The sequence below is a fragment of the Mobula hypostoma genome, chromosome 21 (genome assembly GCF_963921235.1).
Source record: "Mobula hypostoma chromosome 21, sMobHyp1.1, whole genome shotgun sequence".
In the NCBI taxonomy this organism is placed as follows: Eukaryota; Metazoa; Chordata; class Chondrichthyes; order Myliobatiformes; family Myliobatidae; genus Mobula; species Mobula hypostoma.
Window position 1 is genome coordinate 42,774,827 of NC_086117.1, and position 20,876 is coordinate 42,795,702.

At 43.3% G+C, this 20,876-nt stretch overlaps 1 protein-coding gene across 2 annotated transcripts in view; it reads right to left on the bottom strand.

Annotated features, from left to right (window-relative positions):
* wdr31 (WD repeat domain 31) overlaps positions 1-20,876 on the bottom strand; it is a 61,385-nt gene that overhangs the window by 30,516 nt on the left and 9,993 nt on the right. For both annotated transcript variants that reach the window (XM_063073174.1, XM_063073173.1), the window contains exons 5-6: positions 9,101-9,245; positions 2,743-2,843 (exon numbers count right to left, since the gene is read on the bottom strand). In XM_063073174.1, the coding sequence (XP_062929244.1) occupies positions 2,743-2,843; positions 9,101-9,245 (246 nt within the window). The remainder of the gene's footprint in view (positions 1-2,742; positions 2,844-9,100; positions 9,246-20,876) is intronic.

Genomic DNA, 20,876 nt, shown 5'->3' on the forward strand with positions numbered 1-20,876 from the left:
CCAACACCATTTTCCCACAATCCAATATCCACTCCAACCTCTCTTTTACTTTTTATATATCTGAAAAAATATTCTTTAATCTTCTTTTATATTATTGGCTAGCTTACCATCATATTTAAACTCTTATCTCCTTACTGCTTTTTGAGTTGCCTTCTGCTGGTGTTTAAAAGTTTCCCAATCCTCAAACTTTCTGCTAATATTCATGTATTTATCTAGAAGCCTCTTAAACTCCATCAACCTATCTGATTCCACTACTACCATTCCAAGCACCAACTACTCTGCCTAAAAATCCTGCCTCTCACATCACCTCTAAATTTCCCACTCTAATTTTAAAACCATGCCCTCTAGTATTTAACAGTTTTGCCCTAGGAAACAGATTTTGACTGTCTACCCTATCTATATCTTTCATCATTTATAAAACCTCTGTCAGGTTTTCTCTCAGCCTCCTGATGCTCGAAGGAGAACAGCCCAATTTTGTCCAGCCTGTTCTTATATCTTATACCCCACAGGCAGCATCCTGGTAAATGTCTGCACCTTATCCATAATCTCAAAATCATTCCTATAACAGGCCAACCAGAACTGCAAACAATACTCCAAGTGTGGTCTGATTGAAGTTATATATACTGTAACTGCAGTAAGGGACCTCTTTACTCATACCCAAAACCCCTACCAATGAAGACAAGCATTCCATAATTTATCATTTTATCTCTGTTTAATCACTTTCAATGAACTATCGACCTGGACCTCAAGTTCCCTTTATATATCAATACTTTTACAGGCCTGCCATTAACTATATACGTTCTCCTTCCATTTGACCTCCTAAAGTGTAACACCTCACGCTTCCCCAGATTAAACTCCATTTGTCACTTCCCTGCCAAAATCTTCAACTGATCTATGTCTCACTGTATTCTTTAATAGTCAAATTACCAGACACCGCGGTTCTGTTTTCTGTGTGTTACTGAATCAGGAAGTACAGAGTACACTTCCAATAAAAAAATGTAAGAGTACAGGGAAAAGAAATCAAGCTGCAATTGAAAATCAATCTTTTGCGAGAATTGAAATGTAAATGTTGTTTCCAAATTATGATGAATTACAGACATAATTTGACTGGTACTTTTGGGTATGTGTCACCTTGATACTTTTGACACTAGGGCATATTGCGAGAGAATTTAGACCATCTTGTCTCTGAATAAATATGATTGGTAATTAATTTGGCAAAAGAGCCTTACCTTTGCCCAGCTGTTCTCTGAACCTTGCCAGGTGACTGTCAAACTTATATCCCAGATCCAAAATTGTAACGGATCCTATGATCTCCTGACCATATAATTTCTCTAAGCCTCAGTCTCCAATCTATGATCTCCCTCTACAACAATTAGGCAAAGCCCCTGATGATGATCACAAACAACCTTATCCACACTCCTCTAGGCCCTTTAACTCTCAGGGTCAGGATCAGCTCTGATTCTTGGCAGATCCTGTGCTTGATCCTCACAACCAATAACCACTTACTCAGGTCACACTTCATAGCTGTGATCCCCTTCTCCTTCCTGGCTGATAGACAGATTTCCGATCCTTTTTCCTCCTCTGCACCCACACGACCCCCATCCACCTTCTTCAGCACAGCAAGCCATACTAGGCCTTTGCCCCGTGACCAACACAATCCCTGAATTTGCCTTCGTGTCAGCTGCTGATTTTCTTAGGTTTAAAAAAGGGCGATGTTTCCAAGCCTCTGATCCCAAGACAATGAAAACTTACATGACTGAAACAGTTGTCGCCACCTCGGTGCAACATCTATATAACTCATCCTTCTGGGGGCACTGTGACTCTGGCTTGAGTCATATTAACAAATCAAGTTGGAACAAAATAAGTAACTGTCATAACAGAGTAAAGAAAAGAAAATGTGGCATCTTTCATAACCTTAGACTTCTTGCACTTTGCTGCTTTTGTTGTTATTTTGGAATGCACTAACAATTGCAGTGCATGAAATGTAGCAGCCAACACACACAACGAGCACCAGTGAGATGTACAGTTGAATCATGTACATCGGTAGCTACCTCTTTTGCATTTGGGTATTGATGGCAAATACAGGCTGGCTGATTCCTAAATGCCTTGAAAAGATGGTGGTGAGCCACCTCCTTGAACCACTGCTGTCTTACTGGTGAAGATGTTCTCACAGAGCTGTTTAGTGGGAAATTCAAAGATACAGATGCCAGCAATGACTAACTCCACGCAGACCAGCAAGACATTCCCAGATCAGGATGGGGACTGATTTGGAGGGAACCTTGCAGGTAGTCATGCTCCCAAGCATTTACTGCCTTTGTCTTTCTTGACAGTAGACAGTGCAGATTTGTAGGTGCGGCTGGAATGCATTTCATTTTATAGATGGTGCCATAAGAGGTAGGTACTGTGCACTGATGGTGGAGGGGATGAATATTTAGGGTGGTGGGATACCCAGTCATTTGGGTTGGTTTGTCCTGAAGCAGAGACTATTCATTCCATCATGCCCCCAATTTGGGCCTAGTAGATGGTGGTGTGAGAAAGGACCTTGTGGTGTCAGAGGTAGAACTAACCTGCTTTTTAAACCAGTCCATGGGATCTCTTACAGTCCTCTGAGAGGGTAGATGGTGATTCAATTTAACAGGTCATCTGAAATACTGGTTGTTTTTCTGCATTGTATTCATAAGTATTGGGTGGTGGTGGGGTTGTGGGAGGTGGAACACAGCAATCATTTTTAATCAGCCCTACCAGATTCCTGGAAATAGCAGATTTCAGTAGACAGATTCCGGTTTCCACATCCCAGATACACATGGAGTTATCTCGAGATCCTGTACACAGTTGCAAGCCACCTGGAAAGAGATGGAAAATAACATGATATGCAAAAAAAGGCAGTTTTGCAACACAATCAATCATTTTCATAACGTTAAGTCCCAAAAGGGTGCGATGCCTTCTTGAATACGGTCCCCAAAAAGAGTTAACAAAGTACTAATTATACAAATGTAGCCCCCCGGCCACCCTCAGGGTCGCTTGGCTCGCTGTTGTCTAGGGAAACAGCCTCGGCCCCATCAAACTGGGTAATTAGTTTGTGTGGATGCTGTGTGATGTACCCCATCCCGCCCAAATAACAGACAATACACCAGATACGATTAAATGATTTACAGTTTATAGATATTACTGGAACTATATAATTAATACAGAATAAAATACAAAAGGAAAATAAAAGGCGCCACACTTATCAAAGTTCAATCTCTTCGTGCACAAAACAGTTGGAGCTCAAGAACCTTCTTCTTCACCCTGCGACCCCTCGGACCACCTCGACCGGCCGCCTGGGACCAACAAAGGTGGTCGACCAGACGTTCCACACGAGTCCGTCTCCTCATTGAACGCCCTCCTTGGGGTCCGACCCTGTTAGCGGACATCACAGCACCTGGTCCATCCTCTGTCTCGCTCTCCCGCCTTCTGCCCCAAAACCCCGCGCATACAATATCTTCAGACACACCAAAAGCATAACAACTATCGCAATTGGTTCATTCGTCCTCATATCAATAGATAATACAAAACAAACTGCTAGCGGGCAGGACTTTCTCAGTGTTTAACATAACAAAGAAGCATTCCCAAGTATAACATAACAGAGAAGCCATTTTAATTAGTCTACACAGTAACATAAGAGACGAAACCCCCTTACACTCTCCCCCCACCAAGTCATACCCTCATGACTTCTAAAGAACTCGCCAACCAGTCCTGCAGAAACACAACACACACATACACAGATACACACAGTGACAGTGCTCCCCAAACAGTGGACCTTACACCCGTCCCACGGGCGCTACATAGGCCAATCTATCTGGGAGCTTCTTAACCCTCCGAGACCTCCGTACCCCCTCACCTAAACCCAAAAGGCTCAGACACTACTAGGGATACCTCGGGCCTGCTTGCCAACTCCTCTCTCACTCAGGCCACCATTACAGCTCGGAGCCCCCTGTCCCATGTCCCGGGCCCCGCTTCTCCTCCTTCCCGATCCTGCCGTAACTCAGACTGCCCATAGCTAGCCCTCCCCACTACAGCTGACTCAGTGGGAGAAGGGCCAAAGGTCTCTTCCTCAATCACGGGGAAGTTAGCGAAAGGCAGCATGTGGCACGTGTCCAGCACAACATCCTCCGAATCCGTATTCTTCCTCATTCCCTCGATCGGTAGCTGCTGTTTAAGTTTCTCCGAACTGAAACATTTAGCCGGGGCAACCCCTTCAGCCTCCTGCAGTCGAGACGTCAGCTTCTTCGGGGACTCCTTCAACTCTTGCCACAGCCTCAACAGCTCTGACTCAGGGTTCTTGGCCATCTCCATCTGGGACGCAGTTACCCCACCAGCTTCTTCCACCCTGACCTGAAAAGCAGCAGTTAAAGAATGTTCAGCCTCTAGTTTTTTTCTTCCTGATGATGTCTTCCAGGTCAACTTTCAGTTTTTCCAGTTCATTTAAACTCGCAATAGTCATCTTCAGGTTCCTTTCAAGCGTCCGCCTCCCTTTTCCGAGATCTGTCCTCCATTTCTTCACTTCCTTGGGAGAGTAGTCAAACTCCCCTCCCTGGGCTCTCGGTTTTCTGTTGGCCTTAGTCAGAACACTTCCTTGATCTTCCCCAACTTGTAAGTCTTCCAATCTTTTCTAAATTGATGTCTTGAGTTTCTGCTGATCCCTTCGAAGGCAGGTCATTGTTTCTTCTCGCTGGATTAATTCATCAGTACATGACCGCAGTGTCGGCTCGGAATTCCGTTGCTCCTTCTCCACGTTGACGAGCGTGAATTCCAAGTCTGCAATGGTCGTCCCACAAGCGTGGCACTCAGTCTCTGGCCAGCATTTCTGAGCACTCAGTTCAGCAGTGCAAATGCCCTCTCTCCCCTGTGTCTCATTCAGATTGAACTCCTGGGTTTCCATCCCCAGGTCCACCACCGTCTGTTCCAACACCAGGAAGATCAACTGGTATGTCGGGTCGATTTTCTCACATTGCACCAAACTTCTCCGGCCAAAAACTCCTCCACATTTGACACTTTGCTTCTGTCACCCGGGCTCAGCCACTCGCCTCGTTTCGTCCCCCCCCCCAGGTGAATCCAAGCTCTAGGCGGTCATCTACATACGCCAAAACTTCACACACCTTCACTTCCCCCATGGTCTTCCTCATGCCCCGCGGGAAGGATGCAGGGGCTCCGGATATGCCCTTGGGCATCTTTTCGGATTGGAAGAATCCTAGGGAACTAATAACGGCAGTCGTTGGCTCGACAGCCGCACTCCTCAGGATCTGGCGACATCCACTCCTCAGATCCAGCACATTAAACCACATCGCATAATCCACACACATGCTGCCTCCATCTTCCATGGCGCCAAGGTCCAGTTGCTGCGACCTCTCTCTCACTGAGGTGTCTTCAGCGGTCAATTCCCCTCCCTCGTGGTAGTTCAGAGCCTCTACTAAGAGGGTCTCACCCCCAGGCCATACCACCGCTGGGTCTCATTTAAATTCGGTACCGGCTCAAGGCTGCTACACACGTCCTCAGAAGCAACTCGACACGCTGGGTGCCCAGACAATGCCCCCATTAACTCCAGGGTCATTAACCAATCATCGTCTTCTGGATAACTACTGAGACTAGTACCCAGAATCTCCGGTGCCCTTGCGGTTGTCAAGGGTAAATGCTTCAGACACCGGTTGTAAGACGAACTGTACAACATCTTGATCTGTGCCCCGGGGTCGAGGATGGCTTTAGCATCGCTTCCCTCTATCCGTAACGACACCCTGGGGCGTGGTCCCTCTAAGCCTTCGGGAATAGGGTCTTTTCCTTCTGGAAATTCATTGGTACATTGCTGGGAACGTGCTTCCCCAGAGACCCCAATCCGTTCCCTCACTGGGCCTCCACTAAGTTTCCCGACACCTCTCTGATCAGCTGAACAACTGAAGGAGGGGCTGATCCCCTGAAATGATCCCCTTGGCACTGCAAGCAATTTAGCCGCCCTCCCAACCAGAGAAGATACACTGAAAACTTTCCCCCCTCTTTCAAATAACTGACAGCTGTCACTACGGTGTAAGTGAACCTGACAGCTCTAACACCATCACCAGCCCACCTAATAAACTTTCAACCAATCCCTGTCGCTCTCCCTCAACCGAGCACTGCCACTCATCTAACAACTGAGAGATCCGCTCCGCCCGTGTCTCGCATGCCTCCGCCCCTCTTGGGGTGGACACTATCCCAAGTGCCAGGCGGAGCCTGCCAGAGCTAGAACATTTATTCGCAGACACTACCTCCAAATCAGACCACTCTTTCCTCTCTCTCCCAACCGCATGGACAGCCCCGAGTTCCACCCCCAACTCGTCAATGCTAGTCTGAACTCGAACAAAGACCTCACCCACAATGCATACAGCACTAACCAGCAAATAACCCACAGAGACACATATTACAGATTTAAACGGGGCACCCACACAGCATACCAGTAGACCCAATCCCGGATAAAGCCCACACAATGTAGCCCCCCGGCCAACCACAGGGTCGCTCGGCTTGCTGCTGTCTAAGGAAACAGCCTCAGCCCCGCCAAACTAGGTAATTAGTTTGTATGAATGCTGTGTGATGTACCCCACTCCGCCCAAATAACAAACAATACACCAGATATGATTAAATGATTTACAGTTTATAGATATTACCGGAACTATATAATTAATACAGAATAAAATACAAAAGGAAAATAAGAGGCGCCACACTTATCAAAGTTCAATCTCTTCGTGCACCAAACAGTCAGAGCTCAAGAACCTTCTTCTTCACCCTGCAACCCCTTGGACCACCTCGACCGGCCGCCTGGGACCAACAACGATGGTCGACCAGACCATCCGTCTCCTCGCCGAACGCCCTCCTCGGGGTCCGACCCCGTTAGCGGACATCACAGCACCTGGTCCATCCTCTGTCTTGCTCTCCCGCCTTCTGCCCCCAAAACCCCGCGCATACAATATCTTCAGACACACCAAAAGCATAACAACTATCGCAATTGGTTCATTCGTCCTCATATCAATAGATAAGACAAAACAAACTGCTAGCGGGAAGGGCTTTCTCAGCGTTCAACATAACAAAGAAGCATTCCCAAGTATAACATAACAAAGAAGCCATTTTAATTAGTCTACACAGTAACATAAGAGACGAAACCCCCTTACACAAATACTAATTACAGCTCACAGAAAAAACAGCATTCTTCTCTTCTTGTCCTTTTCACTGCTTCATATCCATTCTGTAATCTTCCTCTCAGTTTCTCCTTTTCTTACTGCTTATCAATTTTTAAAAATTAACATATTGACATCACTTTTTCTTTAAATATCCTTTAGGTATTTTTCACCTGTCTCACCTGGGGAACCTCTCACTTTCTGTCATCATTACTCAACTTGCCTGAAAACATATAATTTAGAAGGACTAGATCACTTGGACTACATTTGTTCTGCTAATTATTAAGATCTTGGCTGTTCTAATTATAACCGCAACTCTGCATTCTCTCCATCCACATAACCTTTCATCCCTTTACTTATCGAGTATAAATTAGTTCCTGTGTTAAGAGTATTCAAAGAGTCTGCTTTTCACCATCCTCTGAAGAGAGTTTCAGAGACTCATGACCCCTGAGAAAAAATAATTTAATTCCATTCCCTTTTTATGTGGGTGACCCTTTAGTTTAAAACAGTGACTCCCCTTTGTTTTAGTTTTGCCCCAGAGTAAATACCCTGCCACATCCATTCTGACCCAGGCATTAAACTAGTGAATCTTTTTTGAATTATTTCTTACACCTTAACATCTTTCCTTAAATAAGTAGAATACTGAACATAGTGCTCCAGGTACACTTTCACCAATACAGGTTTCCCCCGCTATCCCAAAGTAGAGAGTTCCTATGAAACCTTTCCTAAGCCGAAATAGCGTAAAGCAAAGAAGCAATTACCATTAACTTATATGGGAAAAATTTTTGAGCATTCCCACACCCAAAAAATAACGTACCAAATCATACCAAATAGCACATAAAACCTAAAATAACACTAACATATAGTAAAAGCAGGAATGATATGATAAATACACAGTAGAAATAATGTATGTACAGTGTAGTTTCACTGATCAGAATTGGGAAGATTTAGCCAAAATTGATTTGTAGAGAGAAAAAAAATATATCGGCACATACACGCATGCTCACACACCTGCCCGCGCACGTACACGCATGCTCACACACCTGCCCGCGCACATACACGCATGCGCACGTACATGCATGCTCACGTACACGCATGCTCACACACCTGACTGCGCATGTACACGCATGCGCACGTACACGCATGCTCACGTACACGCATGCTCACGTACACGCATGCTCACGTACACGCATGCTCACACACCTGCCTGCGCATGTACACACATGCTCACACACCTGCCCGCGCACGTACACGCATGCGCATGTACACGCATGCTCACGTACACGCATGCTCACACACGTGCCCGCGCACGTACACGCATGCTCACACACCTGCCCGTGCACGTACACGCATGCTCACGTACACGCATGCTCACACACCTGCCCGCGCACGTACACGCATGCTCACGTACACGCATGCTCACACACCTGCCCGCGCATGTACACGCATGCTCACACACCTGCCCGCGCACGTACACGCATGCTCACACACCTGCCCGCGCACGTACACGCATGCTCACACACCTGCCCGCGCACGTACACGCATGCTCACACACCTGCCCGCGCAAGGCTTCACAGTCATGGGAGTCTTTCAAGGGGTAAACACGAGTTTAAAGCGGGCGCCTTTTTTCATAAAAGCAAAAATCCTCTTCGGATTTCTTTCGGTTAGTGAAAACAGGTACTAATGTAGGTCTTTCGGAAAAGAGAAGTGGCGTAAAGCAACTTTCATAAAGCGGGGGACACCTGTATCTTATCTAACTGAAGCATAATCAAGCATAATCCGCTTATCTTGGCATTCAACCCCATTTTGAATTTTCTCCTGACCCTCAATCTACCCTATTCAAATATACTATGGCAATGTACTCAACAACAAAATAAAAACACTAAGGTGCTACAGAGAACAATAGCTTCCAATATCCAAACCTGGGCTCACAGCTAGGCCTGATACCCCCAGTGCATGGCCAGTAAACTCCTGCAGCGGTCCAGTTTTACAATCCACATCCCACATCAGAGCAGTTTTATCACGTGAAGCGCTGAAGATTCTACTTGACTGAAAGTTGCAGGTTACCTGAAATGAAATGAGAGGCATAATTTAAAATACTCACATTCAATTCAATTCAAGTTTAATGTCATTCAACCACACATGAATAATCATAAATACAGCCAAACGAGACAGCTTGACTCCAGGTCCAAGGTGCAAAACAGTACCAACAGTCACACACAGAACAAAGCATAGACAGCACATATAAAGATAGAACGATACAGCCACTCAGTAAAAGAGTCCAAACTCAAGCCACTCCCGGTAGAGTGCACTAGCTCTGAAGCCTCTCTCTGGCAGCTATAAACAGGCAACACTGTGGCTTGACGCCTTGAATCCATTTAATGACGCCGAAGTTTGCAGTTGACTACAGCAGAGCTAGTCGTCTGTTGAGCAAACACTGGGGTGGGGGAGAGCCACTGACTCCAGCCTGGACGCTGCACCACACCGCCCCTGGCAAATGTAAACAGGCAACACCATGGCTTTAGGCCAGACATCCCACCCGCAAAAACTCATTTCAGGGAAGTAGCACCCCCGCCCCCTGCAACCCCATATCCCCCCCACCCCCCATCGACCTCCAAGGGTGTATGTAATACTTTGTTTAGTGATTTTGTCTAATCTGTAAACCAAGTTGGGTATATGCAGAAAATGTGACATTAAAATATGTACTTATATTATGTTTATTCTATTACAACTTTAAGCAAGTCTTCAGGGAGTTTGGCCTCATCATGTAGGACAGCAATAGTGTAGCTCCTTGGCAGCTAGCCAGCTAGTTTAAATCAGGGGTCCCCAACCCTTTCTGCACCGCGCACCAGTTTAATATTGACAATATTCTTGCACACCGGCTGACCCGGTGGGGGGGGGGGGGGTTGTTAAATACGACCGGAATACAGGTAGTAAGTCAACTATAAGTCACTTGCAAGAGGCTAATACACTCAATTTCGCTTCTAAAGGGGTTTATCTAACGAATTTAATATTAAACACACAGTGCATATTTTCCTCGCATGAATGTAGTGATAAGTCAAATTATAACAGTGGTCCCAAACCTCCAGGCCGCAAAGAATGCAGCAGTACAGTGGTAGCCAGAAAGCACCCAGCACATCTTTAAGAAAAAAGCCGAAATAAACAAGCTAATTGATTAGGTGCCGCCCGGCACGTAAATGTCGGCCCAGATTAGAGACAAAGCAATCGGCAATCGCCTCTGATCTGGGCCGACATTTCAGTGCCAGGCGGCACCTAGTCAATTAGCTTGTTTATTTTGGCTTTTTTCTTATAGATGTGCTGGGTGCGTTCCGGCCACCACTGTACTCTTCGCGGCCCGGAGGTTGGGGACCACTGATAAGTCACTTATAAGTCAATAGCATCATAACATTTGGATATTAAACACACAGCGCATATTTTCCTCGTATGAACATATAAAATCATTGCAACACACCAATATTGCTGAATCAGTGGGAGCCCTGGGCTTGTTTTCCTGCATTGAGGGGTGATGGGAGACAGCGATACTCGAAGGGGGTTCCTTATGTCCGGTCTATTCCGCAATTTAGTTTTCATTGCATTCATTGCAGAAAACTCCGCTCCGCAGAAATATGTTGGAAATGGAAGCAACGTTTTCAGTGCTTCCATGGCTATCTCAGGATATTCAGCATTGACTTTGATCCAGAATGCCGACAGAGATGTTATGTCAAACATACTTTTCAGCCAGCTGTCATTTGCAAGCTCGAGGAGTTGATCTTTTTCCCGCGCTGACGTGGATGATTCACCGGAGACATTCACAAATGGGTCATGGACCCATTCATTTGCACGTCGTGGGTCACTGATGACCTCGCGTGCATTAAAATTAAACAGAGCATGACAGGGAATGAGGAAAGGTGCAGCTGACTCATATCGCCAAATCGTATTGTTTCCTCGCGGTTGGGGACCACTCTTAGCACAAAGAGAAACCAATCAGGATGCTCACTCCCCCTCTCCAAAAAATCTATTTCCGGGATATTGTATATAATTTCTGGGCGTCAGGGAGCCACTACCGATATGCGGGAAACTCCCGGAACTTCCGGAAGAGGTGGGATGTCTGCTTTAGGCCTGGTCCTCACTATGAACAAGGCCATGCAGCTCCCATGCAATCCACCCCTGCTCTCGCCAATAAACCGGTAAATTGGACTTGCAGCATTCCACGTAAACAAGGTCCAAAAGGACCTGGTGATAACAAGAAAAGCAAACAAGGTGGTCACTCGCTAGTAGACTGTGAGCCTCCTTTGACTCAGACAGCAGCATCCTGCGCAGCTCCTTCATTTTCAGACATCCCACCTCTCCTGGAAGTTCCGGGAGTCTCCTGCATATTAATAGTGGCTCCCTGATGCCCGCAAATTATATACAATATCCCGGAAATCAATTGTTTTGAGAGAGAGCAAGCAAGAGAGCACGAGAGCAAGACAGAGCGAGAGAGCGAGCGCGAGAGAGAGAGAGAGAGAGACCGACCGAGACCACGAGAGAGAGAGAGAGAGAGAGAGCGCGTGCCATGGCACAGTGTTCCAAAAAAAAGAAAATATAAAACGTACATCACCCCAGACTACCCTAAAGTGTACCCCTGCCTAAGAGGGGTAAAAAATAATGACAGTGTTGCTCGCTGCACTGTTTGCAACAGTGACTTTTCTGTTGCCCATGGTGGGTTAAGACTGTAAAAGACATGTTGAGGTGAGTTTAACAGGTGTCATTCGTTCATTAGCATACCTAATGTTATTTAAACTACAACAGGAATTCTGCAGATGCTGGAAATTCAAGCAACACACATCAAAGTTGCTGGTGAACGCAGCAGGCCAGGCAGCATCTCTAGGAAGAGGTACAGTCGACGTTTCAGGCTGAGACCCTTCGTCAGGACTAACTGAAGGAAAAGTTAGTAAGAGATTTGAAAGTGGGAGGGGGAGAGGGAGATCCAAAATGATAGGAGAAGACAGGAGGGGGAGGGATGGAGCCAAGAGCCTCTGCATTCCAAAGCCCCATTATCTCTGGTCATAACCCAAACATTGCTGCTACAGAGAAACTATTACCTTAGCAGTGGAACATTACATAGAAACCATTACATTAGCCTTGGCAGTGAAACCTTACAGCGTGTTACATTCTCTATAACTATGCAGGGAATGTGCACACATCTTTTCTTAACAAATAAAATAGATTTTCTCCCTCTGACTATAACCCTGACTCATCCTCTGCGTTCCCCTCCCCCGCCCCCCCGTCTTTCTCCCCGGGCCTCCTGTCCCATGATCCTCTCATATCCCTTTTGCCAATCACCTGTCCAGCTCTTGGCTCCATCCCTCCCCCTCCTGTCTTCTCCTATCATTTTGGAGCTCCCCCTCCCCCTTTCAAATCTCTTACTAACTCTTCCTTCAGTTAGTCCTGACGAAGGGTCTCGGCCTGAAACGTCGACTGTACCTCTTCCTAGAGATGCTGCCTGGCCTGCTGCGTTCACCAGCAACTTTGATGTGTGTTATTTAAACTAGCTGTTAAGGAGCTACTGTATTGCAGACATCCCACCTCTCCCGGAAGTTCCGGGAGTCTCCCGCAAATTGATGGTGCTACCTCCCTGAAATGAGTTTTTGCAGGGTGGGATGTCTGCATTTTCTCCATCAGGGAGGAACTCGCTGAAGGGGTAGACCTGTAGTACTTTAAGTTCTTGATGTATTGTAGGATCTTGCGATCATTAAAAATACTTTTTAAAAAACAGTAGCACTTTTTGTTGACTCCGTAGAAGGCGCTGTGACCGAACACACTGCCGTACGTCATTTCAATGTAAGAATGGATTTCAAACTACCACTGACTATCTTGCACTCTCACCTACTTCACCCCTTAATCTCCGAGTAAACAGTTGGAAATAACAGCTGACAAATTAGAAAATCTTGCACTATTTGGCAGCTTTACGCATGTCATATGCACATTCAACAAATGCAAAAACAGAGCATATGCATTAAATTGGACCAGATGACCTTCTCACACATCAGCTTCATCATACAGCTCAATAAAACTGCTCAAAATCTTAAAATTAGATGTTTATGAAAATAACAAATGTGTGTCAATTGACATCACAAGACACAGTAACATGACCTCTGTCTTATCAGTCATCTCTATTTAGCAGTTTCTATTGACAATAATACCTCAGCTGACAACAGCACAGAAGAAATATTTTTCTTAATCTAGTCCAAGTTACTTATTAAAGATGATACTGGGAATCCATTGTGGTTTATGATTTCAAAATAGGAAATAGAAATGAAAACGGAGAAATGTTTAGAGGCCGCCTGAAGTGCAATTGCCCCAAATCAAAGTTAGTCTCAACACTAATATTAATCTTCAAATGAGGGGTTTTGGTGACAATCTAATAAGGTGGCTGGACTTGAGCAGTTTGAGCATACTTATGGGACATGACCAAAGTTTCTAACCCTCTATGTCCTCCCCCATCTATTTTATTTGTTAAGAAAAGATGTGTGCACATTCCCTGCATAGTTATAGAGAATGTAACACGCTGTAAGGTTTCACTGCCAAGGCTAATGTAATGGCTTCTATGTAATGTTCCACTGCTAAGGTAATGGTTTCTCTGTAGCAGCAATGTTTGGGTTATGACCAGAGATAATGGGGCTTTGGAATGCAGAGGCTATCCAATGGGAGAAATGTTGTTCTCTCTTGAGAGTCTGGAAGAGAGATTTTCGTGGTCTTTCGTCGGGGTGCAATGGAGAGAGAGGACGTGAATGGAGAGAGTCGGAAGACCACCGGACAGAGTGGACTGAGGGGTCGATGGCCGGCTACGCTTGGAGGTTGACGGGAACAAATGAACGAACAGTGAGCTCCAACGATGCGCAATAGACTGTTTTATGAGAATAGGCCCTTTTTTTTGTTTCTTTACTAACCCTATAGTCAAATTAAGAATTATAAAGATCAATCGTTTAATCGCATATTGTGTACTGTTTGATATCTTGCGATGCAGATTTGTAACCGGGCAACACATCATGCAGCATCCACACAAACAAGATTTCTCAGTTTGGCAGGGCCAGAAGTTGTTTTCTCCTAGACGAACATGTGCTGGCTGAGCCCAAGGGTTACAAGAAAAATTATTTGTTTTCATGAAGGCAGGGGAAAGCTGCAGGCCAGCTCTCAGGCCTGTGCAAGTTGTCATGTCATTTCATAGTCAGGAAAAGGTACACTAAAGCAGAAAGCAGGAGCGAAATCATGGATTCTATTCAATTGAAAATTTGTATATAAGAAACAAAACACACATTTAAAACACATAATAAGATAAGTAAGGAAGAATGTAGAGGGTTGTAAACATTACTTTTTTTCAACATGGATATCACTGTTTATAAATATTAACTGATTTGAAGAAACTAGAAGATTAGTGAGGCCATAGTTGATGTCTATCCTTGGAAATATAGTAATACTGCTCTTTAGATTAGTTATGACAACTTTTAGAATAGGCAGTGTTTTTGTGACAAGTACTTCAGTTTAAGACTGCACCATAGAATGGTAGATAAATATACAAGTTATTAATCCCAAAGGAAATTACAATGTCACAGTAGCATTACAAGTGCACAGATATAAACATTAGAAGAAAAGTAGAAAGTGAAAAATAAGTTGCCCCAAACAGTTTAACAGGAGGGAGTCATCACTTCCCTGGCTATAGGTTGACTCATTATAGAACCTAATGGCCGAGGGTAAGAATGACCTCATATAGCGCTCTTTGGAGCAGTGCAGTTGTCTTAGTCTATTACTAAAAGTGCTCCTCTGTTAAGCCAAGGTGGCATACAGAGGGTGAGAAACATTGTCCAGAATTGCCAGGATTTTCCATGGGGTTGTTTGTTCTACCACAGCCTCCACTGTGTCCAGTTTGACTCCTACAACAGAGCCAGCCTTTCTCATCAGTGTACTGAGCCTGTTGGCCTCACCCATGTTGATGCCATTGCCCCAGCACACCACCGCATAGAAGATTGTACTGGCAACAACAGACTGGTACAACATGTGAAGGAGAGGCCTGCATGCTCTAAAGGACCTCAGTCTCCTCAGGAAGTAGAGGCAACTCTGGCCCTTTTTGCACACAGTCTCTGTGTTGGTGCTCCACTTAAGTTTGTCATCCAGGTTCAGACCCCAGGTACATGTAGATTCACATCAGATCCACGTCCCCAGCATCAGGCAGCAGTGCAGGCTTAGCCTTCCTAAAGTCCATCACCATCTCCCTTGTCTTACTAATGTTGAGCTGCAGATGATTTAGCTTGCACTATTTAACAAAGTCCTCCACCAGGGCTTCCATCCTCCTTTTATACACCCAACTATTGCTGAGAATTTCTGCAGATGACATAACTCAGTGTTGTATCTAAAGTCCAAGGTATAAAAGGTAAACAGGAAGGGAGCCAATACAGTCCCCTGTGGGGCCCCAGTGCTGCTTGTAGCCATGTCTGACACACAGCTCTGAAGCTGCACAAACTGTGGTCTGCTAGTCAGGTAGTCCATTATCCAAGATACAATGGAAGTGCCAATCTGCATTGAACGGAGCTTTTCCCCCAGCATTGAGGGCTGTATGGTATTGAAGGCACTTGAGAAATCAAAAAATATGTTCCTCACAGCGCTGCCCTGCTTATCCAAATGGGAGTAGGCTTTGTTGTCACCATTGGTACGTCAGAGTGGGAGTGGGAACGAGAATTAAAGTGATTTGTTGGTCTTTGTTACAATGAGACTAAGTCCAGTCTTGAGGGACAACATCTCATCTCCTGTCTGGGAGGTCTGCAGCCTCTGTACTTAATAATGAATTCTACAACTTCACTTAACTTGTTTCCTTTGTTTGTATCAGTTGTCTATCTGTGACAGTGGCTCAGCGAGTATGTTTTTTTTCCTCTGGAAGTGGAGGACGTGCCCTATTTGCCTATTGGGCATGTCATCCTGTGCTGCAGTTTACAACTCTACAATCTTTTCTCTATGCCCTCACTCATCAAATGCTCCCACTGCCCAACTGACAAAATAACCTTGTGCTTAGCTTAATCGCACAGTTACCATGGTTTACCCAGCAGACACATACCCCCTCTCCAATTCTTTCTGCAGCTTAAAGAACCTATTTTGTCTCCTTCCCAGTTCAGGTGAAGGGTCTTTGACCTGAAACATGAACTCTTCTCTCCTAACAAAATAGAGTACCAACAAAATAGAGAGAGTATCAACAAAATAGAGAGAGTACAGAGAAGATCTACTAGAACGTTACCTGGGTTTCATCACCTAAGTTACAGAGAAAGGTTGAACAAGTTGGGTCTTTATTCTTTGGAACGGAGAAGGTTGAGGGGGGACTTGATAGAGATACTTAAAATTATGAGGGGGATAGATAAAGTTGACATGGATAGGCTTTTTCCATTGAGAATGGAGGAGATTCAAACAAGAGGACATGAGTGGAGAGTTAAAGGGCAAAAAATTAGGGGTAACATGAGGGGGAACTTCTTTACTCAGAGAGTGGTAGCTGTGTGGAACGAGCTTCCAGCAGAAGTGGTTGAGGTAGGTTCGATGTTGTCGTTTAAAGTTAAATTGGACAGCTATATGGACAGGAAAGGAATGAAGGGTTATGGGCTGAGTGCAGGTCAGTGGGACTAGGTGAGAATAAGAGTTCAGCACGGACTAGAAGGGCCGAGATGGCCTGTTTCCGTGCTGTAATTGTTATATGGTTAACAGATGCTGCCTGACCTGCTGAGATTTATTCCACATATGGAGTTCACTAGTTCTGACATTGCACCTAAGACACATCAACTGCCCAGCCAACTGGGTTCTATTTAATAAGTTGCTTTAGATTTTAAACTTTTTATTAAAAAGTACCCCAGTAATTAACAAAAATCTGCCATTAGGATCCGAAATAATGTCTTGATGAATAAATGTAATTGAAGGATCAATAAAAATTGAAACGCCTTTAATTTTGGCTTGAGCATTTGAGTGGTATTGTTGCTTTTTCCAAAACTTAAAGAAGCGTTGATTACCCTCTTTCCTTACATGAGTCTCTTGTGCAAAAATAATATGAGCATTCAGTCTTTGGAACATTTGGAAAACCTTTTTCCGTTTTATAGGATGGTTTAAACCATTTGTGTTCCAAGAAACAAAATTAATAGTATGAGCCATAATTAAGAGTTAACCCTTTGGTGAGAAAGGGGTTAACCACAATGTGAGCTCATAAAACCGGAAGAGGAATACATGATTAGAGAGGAACCGGAAATCTCGACACTGCGGACATCTTGGTAGTTCTGAAACAGCCCAATAGAAAAAATTAAAGGAAAAGACTGACCCACCCCCCCATCCCCAAGAACCCCGAACTAAGCCAGAAATGGCTGAAGGAAGCTCTAACTAAAACTAATTCTAACCCCATTTCTGCAGGGGGCAACTCCAAAAATATATGTTAGATAAAAGACTTCCCAGAAACTAATGCATGTAAAAAATAACCAATATAATAATTGATCTACATAATAAAAATTAGTAAAATATATAAATTTAAAAAACAGTCAGTACATATAATTAGTTATAAACAAATAAATTAAAAAATCGCTTCTAAAATGAAAGGAGGATTATGGGAAGAAGAAGCATAGGAACATGGCGTCCTGAAAAAGAAACAAAGGAGGTTAAGCAAAAAGAAAGACAAGTCGCCATTTTGATTATGCAAAAACCAAAAGTAGGAAACATATAACTAAAAATGATCGTCGAATCATATCATAAATAATAACGGAAAAGGAAAAGTTAAAACAAAAGGTTAACTAAAAAAAACTGATGTTAATTTACAGAAGATAAATAATCTATATAAGTTAAAGAATAACAACTATAGTAGTAAATAAAGAACAAAAATCTTAGACTTAAAATAAACCTTCATCGCGCGATAATAAGAGGTTCATTTTATAAAGAAAACACCAGAAGAAAAAAAAATTGGTGCTGGAAGCACCCGACACAGATTAAGAGAGGGTATCTGTATCAGAAGGGAACTTATCATCCAAAAAGCTTCGGGCAGCAGTCGTAGAATGGAAAACACAACGATTTCCATCGGGAAGAGAGATTCTGAGACGTGCAGGATACAATAGTGCCGGTTTGAGATTTTTTTGATAGCACTCCGACATTAGAGGTTTAAAAGTTAGTCGTTCCTTCATCACTTCAGGACTGTAATCTTGAACTATCCTGGAGGAATGCTGGCGATACTTGATCATCCCTTGTTGACGAGCAACCTGGAGAAGTTGTTCTTTAACATTGACATAATGGAAACGAAGAATAACTGGTCTAGGTTTAGAAGCAATCGCTGCCGACTTTGTCCACGGTATACGATGGGCGCGGTCGAGTAATGGAGGATCATTGGGAAAAACTGAACCGAACGAATCCTTTAAAAGTTGAGCAAAGAATATTGCAGGATCTCCAGCCCCAACATCCTCTGGTAAACCGATTAAACGTAAGTTTTGTCTTCTCGATTGATTCTCGAGATCAATAACTTTGGATTTAAGTTGTTGGAGTTGTTTAGTAGTCGAAGCTAGATTCTTCTCTAAGATCTCGACTTTTGTGTCCGTCTTCTGAGATTTAGTATCCAGTTCAGAAATTTTGGCATCGTGTTTCTGAACATCAGAATCCAGGGATTTCAAAGGGTCCGTGATTGATTTTAAATCTTCAGTGAGGCTTTGGCGATGTTGTTCAAATTGAGCAGATAAACTATCAGATAACTTTATCCACTGCTGCTCAAACATTTCCTCCATAACTTCCTAAGTTAATTCCGTTTGTTTAGAATCACTTTTCTTCTTTGCTCCATTCCCATCAGCGTCTTTCCTATTTTTGGTTCTAGATCTCGTACTCATTTCTCTAAACTCGAGATTTGCAGTTGACGAAAGGAAATCAATCCGAATGTGGATTACCCTGAATTTTTTAAACAACTATTCACTTCCTTTCCTAACTTAAACGAGTATATGTTGCTAATGGGTGGTGATTTTAATTTATGTCTGAATCCCATGTTGGACAGATCCATAGCTAGTCCGGCTTTACCGAATAAGTCAGCTACTATTATTAATTCTTTTATGTTGGATTCTGGGATTTTAAAAATTTGGAGATTTCTACATCCAAATGACAAGGAATTCTCCTTTTTTTCACATGTTCATCGTTCTTTTTCCCGAATTGATTATTTTTTGATTGACTCCCGTTTGATTCCATATGTACTTGATTGTAATTATGACAGTATTGTTATTTCAGATCATGCTCCACTGAAACTTTCCATCAAGTTAATGGACACCTCCTGTACTAGCCGACAATGGTGATTTAACCCTATTTTGCTTCAAAATCAAGATTTTGTCAAATTTATAAAGCAGCAGATCGATTTCTTTTTTTCAACTAATACTACGGACGAAGTTTCCAGTGGAACTGTTTGGGATGCCTTTAAAGCTTATATCCGTGGTCAGATCATTTCCTATTCGGCTGGTTTGAAAAATCGTGTTAACAATGAAATACTTTTGTTGGTTGATAAAATTGAAGAAGTCGATAAAAAATGCTATTTCTCCCAGTAAGGAGCTGTACAAACATATTGAACTCCAATTGGAACATAGCTTATTATTAACATCCTCCATCGAAAATCAGTTAATGAGAACTAGGAGTGATTTTTATATTCATAGTGATAAGTTGGGTAAATTACTGGCTAACCATTTGAAATTTGATTCGGTTAAACGTCAAATTACTAAGATTCGTAAACAGGATGATACTTTCACAGTGGATCATGCTGGGATAAATCAAACCTTTCAAGAATTCTATACCTCTTTATATCACTCCGATTTTCCCCATGATTCTAATTTTATGCATGACTTTTTAAGTAAATTGAGTTTTCCGAAATTATCACTCGAAGAGTCCCTATCATTAGAAACTTCCATTTCAGAGGAAGAAATAATAACTGCAATCTCATCTTTGAATTCCGGTAAAGCACCCGGTCCGGATGGGTTTACAGTGGAATTTAAAAAATTTTTTTCCTCCATTCTTTCCCCCAAGTTGTCTAGAATATTCAAGGAAGCAATCAGTTTAGGTAAATTACCACAATCGTTTTATGAAGCCTCTATTTCCTTAATTCTTAAAAAGAATAAAGATCCTACTGATTGTTCATCATACAGACCGATATCTCTTTTGAATGTAGACTCTAAAATTTTTTCAAAAATTCTAGCAACTAGATTGGAGAAGATGTTACCTCAAATTATTTCTATGGATCAAACCGGATTCATTAAGAATCACTATTCATCCTTTAATATTAGGAGGTTAATGAATATTGTTTATACCCCTTCATTTACCACCCCGGAATGTATTATCTCTTTAGATGCTGAGAAAGCTTTTGACAGAGTCGAATGGCCTTATTTATTTAATGTTCTTGAGAAATTTAATTTTAATTTGACATTTATATCTTGGATTAAATTGTTATATTACTCCCCGGTAGCCTCGGTTAGCACAAATAATTATATTTATAAGGGTTAAAATAATTATAAGGGTTAGCACAAACCCTTTTTTCGTCTTTTTCGTGGCACTAGGCAAGGTTGCCCTCTTAGTCCTTTGCTATTCAATATTGCTCTTGAACCTTTAGCAATTGCTATTCGTAACTCGCCAAATATTGTTGGTATTACCCGTGGAAACGAAATACATAAGTTATCGTTATATGCAGATGATTTG